Source organism: Morone saxatilis, unplaced genomic scaffold (genome assembly GCF_004916995.1).
Source record: "Morone saxatilis isolate NCDOM2014 unplaced genomic scaffold, NCSU_SB_2.0 Contig5, whole genome shotgun sequence".
NCBI lineage: Eukaryota > Metazoa > Chordata > Actinopteri > Moronidae > Morone > Morone saxatilis.
Genome location: NW_023340095.1, coordinates 24,945,954 through 24,951,304, shown reverse-complemented (window position 1 = coordinate 24,951,304; position 5,351 = coordinate 24,945,954). Strand labels below are relative to the sequence as shown.

General features: G+C 42.6%; 1 protein-coding gene across 2 annotated transcripts in view; it reads left to right on the top strand.

Moving 5' to 3' along the window:
- ccdc80 (coiled-coil domain containing 80) overlaps nucleotides 1–4,624 on the top strand; it is a gene marked incomplete at its 3' end in the record, with an annotated part of 18,704 nt that extends 14,080 nt beyond the window's left edge. For both annotated transcript variants that reach the window (XM_035676423.1, XM_035676424.1), the window contains 2 exon segments: nucleotides 1,444–1,547; nucleotides 4,541–4,624. In XM_035676423.1, the coding sequence (XP_035532316.1) occupies nucleotides 1,444–1,547; nucleotides 4,541–4,624 (188 nt within the window).
- Between the last annotated feature and the right edge of the window lie 727 nt (nucleotides 4,625–5,351).

Genomic DNA, 5,351 nt, shown 5'->3' with positions numbered 1-5,351 from the left:
ACATATTTTTTGCTTATGTCAGTTGTCCAGTTGGCGACACTCAACAGGCGATGCATTGAAATTGGCATAGCGAAATGAAAATTGCTCTCGGGCAAGTTGCAACTTGCATGCAAAAGTCATTATTATTTACATTATTATCATCAAGCAATTACACAATTTTAAATCTATTATGCAGATATTTGTGTTAGGGTTATTTACTGCAGAGCGCAGTCCTCTAAGCTGCGTATGGAGGATAGTAGAACACACTTGAATTATCTTTAGCTCTTCGGCATATTTATTTAACAGGTTAACAATAAAGTGCGGACCGATGTGCCGCCGTCTCATCAGCATGGCTCAGCACAACAACAACAACTAGCCGCTCACAATGGGAGCGTGTGACGTCACGTCCTTACGTAACCGTAACCCTTTCACAATACAGCAGTACAGTATATCAGTCTACCGTAATACAGGACTCACCTTAGTACATGAGGCCCCAGGGCTCTTCCACACCAAACTCTTGGCTTTGTGTACGGGAGCATTGCTGTTTACAATAAACTGTTGCCATACAGTTGGAAGCACACATTGTCTAAGACAGGGGTTCTCAACCTTTTTGGTGTCAAGAACCCAGAAACTGATACATTTACCTGTATTTGATAAGATGTAGTCTTTTGGAGTCCTCCTGGATCCTGCTCAATGACCCAGACCCAAGGTTGAAAACTGCTGGTCTCAACGTTGATGTAGCATTAAACGTACAATTTGTAATTTCTGCCACTGAAGGGTCTCTCACATCAAAATAATAACAAAATAAAAAGTTTAATGACCTGACCTTAGTCTTAGTAAAGTAGTTTGGGATCATGGGAGTTGTTGTCTTCACGACCCTTGTCGTCATTGCAGTCAGCTTCTCCTGGTTAGGATTCCTTCAGTGTATGGCCATATACATTCATAAGAACAGCTATCAACCAGCTGAAAGGGCCTACTGTATATGAGTATCCCTGCTTCTTTGGAATTGACTTTGATAAAGCTGTTGGACTGAAAAGCTGCTCCTTGAGATATTGAGATTGTCTTATTGAAGTGTTTTGCCGAGGAGCTGGTAGTCGGAATTATTGGGTGGTCCTATCAGGCTGTTTCCACTTCCATCAAACATTTTTTGTTTGTGTGTGCTCCGCGGATATTAAAAATAGCATAAACCTCTGCCATACCTCAAGGCTGAATCACTGCAATCACATATTTATATCCGAGATGCCTAAACCGGACAGGCTGTCTTTTGTTACCATGGAGACCTGAATTCCTGCTCCTGTTCAAGGCTAAGATCTGGCAGGTTTTTGACCATAATTCGGGGTTGTCACCCTCTGGCAGTAATAGTATGGGAATATGTTAGTGTACAAGCACTTGTCTTAGAACAGAGCTTTCACTGCTGCACCAAAGTGCTACTTAAATCCAGGCTAAAATTTTCTGTGATTGTAGGTTCCGTTGGAGACGCCGCCTGTTCATCATCTCAGCCCCCAGCGATGAGGAGTGGGCCTATCAGCAGCAGCTGTACGGCCTGACCAGCCAGGCCTGCAACCTTGGTGAGTCCCTCTAAAAGTGACCTGTGAAAGGTCGGTGAACTCCACCGTCAGGTCAGGATAGGGACTTTAAAGGAATAGTTCACCCAAATGAAAAAGCAATGCCATAGAATGTTATTTGCAGAGCTACTGAGTTCACCGGTGAGACATGACACTACACTCAAACTGCAATAACAGATTTTTTGGCCACTTGGGGCTGTGGAAACAAGCTGTGAACTAATAACCCTAACTGTAATGAGTTTATACTCATATTTACTCATAACTCCTGAGGGAAATATCTGTCTCATTAGCTGCTAATTGTTCCACCAGCTTTTTAGAGCTAGAGAAAACAGCAGCCTGCTACAATTATCAGAGCAAAACACTAAAGTTGCTGGCTGAAAAACCAAAACAATGCCTTAAAATATGCTATGAAGCTCCATAGAGCTGAAGGGAACAGCAGAATTGGGTGATAATTCTCTGTGGGTTTATCACTATGGGCGAACCCACATGTAGATACTAGTTGTTGAGTTGACTGAAGTCATTTTGAAAGACCAGTAGACCGATGAGGCAGATGCAAAGCACTTTTCTTTCTAGATTTTTTTGGGTTAATTCAAATGAAATATGCATGCAATAATTAAAGTAAATCACATGCTAGACCCACAAGCAGGTATTAAAGGGTGCCAGGGTTGCACTAGCCTTGGAACTTTGGACTATCAAAATTCCTTTGATAGGAAGAAAAAAACTTTTGTTCATGAAGGTTCAATGATTCGACGTGCAAAACTTTAATGCAGATCGGACTAAATAAGGTGAGTTTCACATATTAAGCACGTATTTGTGAGAGTTACAGTCCAAAATGCATTTAACTTAATTATAGCGCTACCTGCTGATGGACATGTGTCATTTTTTGTGTCTGAGGTACAAACTCTTTCCTGTACCTTCTCTGTCAATTTCATTTCCATAGCTCTTAGGCTGTAGGCTGCAGTACCACTTTTACCAACAGAAGAAAAATAACAAAATCTGAATGATTCCAGTAGGGTTTCCAGCACCCATTCAGGCTTGGACCCCTACATTTATTGAGGACGTTCTTTACTGGACTAACACAACATGGCTGGGACCAAAGCAGCATATATAGCCTCTCTAAGGTGAAAGTTACGTTTTGGTGTGAGTTGAGTGAACTCTTGCTTTAAACTACCTTTATAGTGCTTTCTGTTTTCCTCTTAGTTTGAGTTCTGTGAGGAATTTCTGCCGCTGTTTTGCGTCCTCTCTGTATGTACTCAGTAAGAAGGGCACCGCTTATGCTGACTACTCTTTCTGTGCCCCAAACAATTTCCTGCTGCAGCAGCCGGGAACAAACAAACAAAAAAGAAACTTCCTTGGAAAGACCTACCTGGAAGAGAAAATGTAAAATGTGTAATGGAGCAACTGTAGGTTGAATCATCTTTGTGTTCATCCAGATTGGCAGAGTGGATGTTCAGCTTGCTTTGAATCATATTTCAATACACATACTCAATTGTAGATGCATACTTTGAGCGATTGCATCTGACTGTGTGTGTTTGTGCGTGTGTGCACAGAGGGATGTGCAGAGGGATCCCAGATGACAGAGCTGGCAGGGGGCTCTGTCTGAAGCTAACAGGCTCTTTTCCTCCCTTTCCTGCCAGTTAGTCAACTTTTCCACAGTTACTTAAATGTTATTACTGTACATCTCAAAAAGAGACATTTATCTAAACTGCGCTAATCTCAACAACCTGCCGTGTCTGACAGATTTATGTAAGATAAATGTAAACTTTAAATAGCCAGCGGTTAACTCCACTTCTCTGCAAAACTAAATAAATGCTGTCATCTGGACTTACTTGAACCTCGTGTTCCAGTCCTGTTTATATGAATTTAAAATTCTTCTGACAGTTCTCCCCAGCTCTTATGAGAGCACTTTGTCATAAGATAGTCAGTAAAATAGATAGACTTTGACATCTGCCATTTGATTTGATGAGGACAGTTTAAGAAGGAACGGCCACACATTCAACTAGATTTTAACTAGATCTTCCAACTTATTCTACTGCTGTCACTCTGAATAAGAATAAATCAGCTAATTGTAACTAATTGCTAAACAATTGTTCATCATCGGTCGAAATAGGACAACTTCTGGGTTGTAAAGTTATAAAAAATACTTAATTAATTATGCAATTAGTGGACCAAAAGCCATCCAAATCACTCGTTTTACACAAACTTCTTGCAGTTAGGTGTGTTCACTGTTTGGATTTATTGTACAGTTTTGAATATAATATGAAATTTCCATTAAATATGTCCCTGAAGCAGGGGTCGTCAGTTTACTCAGTGATAGAAAAAGGTTGGGAACCACTGACCTACCCGCTAAAGCTATTTTTACAACCTTCTTATTAATTGTTTGTTATTGATCTAAAAAGTCCTACAAATGATTTATTAACCTTTAAAATGATTTGTAGCCTCTCTCATAAAATCTGCCTCATTAGAAAGCCATTGGTGACATTAGTGCACTGTTACTCCATATGAGTGAATCCAGAGACTGCAGAAAAAAGCTTTTTTTGCTTATCAGCAGGCCAAGACCTGGGTCTGCGAGAACTTTTTTCCCCTTGTGTGTTGCTCTTGGCTGGGTTGGCACCCAGGGGCTGTTCCCTCCCTCCCTGCCCCAGACAAAGGCCCGTCCTGCTGACTGGGCTGAAGGCCTGAGAGGTTTGATCCTGGTATTCAGCACTTGGCTCTCACCAAGTAAAGCCTGCGTTCTGCTGTGTTTAATGTGGGCTTTCTCGCTTCAGAGGAACCACCACGTTCTCCTCCCCTTACCTAGAAACCAGTGCTCAGGATGGTTCCAATAATAAACAACCACAGTGAAATCAGCTTGGATAAGCAGAAGGAGTGAGGGATAAAAAACATTTGGTCAGCCTATTACAGGCTCGACGTTTAAAGTCTGACTTTTACTGTAAGGTATTTGCCTCTCTCTGATGTGTGTTCTCACTGTGGTTGTCGTTGTCATGGTGACGCAGGTCTGAGGCACATTGCCATTCTGAAGTTGGTCGGCACAGAGCCACCGGATATGGGCGGAGTCTTGGAGCTCTATCCTATAAATGGTAAGAACTTTCTCATATAAAATAATGAATGGGACCGTGGGTCAGGCATGTCTGTAGCAAACACTAACACACACACACACACACACACACACACATACATACACACAGAGTACAAGGTGGATGGTCGGTTGGATGAATTGGACAACAATGGGCCTCAGGACTTGTCACGGTATCTCAGTGCATTCACAAATGCATCAATAAAAATTGCACCTGTGTTCGTTCGTCCATGACACACGGCCTGCCCAATACCATAACCCACCGCACGGCATGCCCACTCGATCCAAAACGTTGACATCAGGCAAAACCGCTCACCCCACAGACATACAGGCTGCTCCGCCATCTGCCGTTACAGTGAAAACGGGATTTCATCTGTGAAGGAGAAACACCTCTCAAAGGCTGCCAGACGCCATCGGAATGTGAGCAGTTTTTGGCCCACTCAAGGTTGGTTACGGACACTAAGGCAAGTGGGGCACAGCCCGCGCCGCGCGCCCTGTTGGAGGTGGCATATTATCTCGCGGTCAGAAAGAGAAGTGGCTCACTAACACAGATTTTGACAGGATTTGGGGTGAAAAAAAATTGTGACAGAAATAGGCCTTTTGTGCTATCATAGAGGGAAGTCTTAAGATCTTTGGGGAGGTTCAGCTATGATGAATGCGGGGCAAAAACAAAAGGTGTTGCGGTTTATATTTGTGTTCAGGTGGTAAATAGAGGGGTGGGCCGTGTCGTG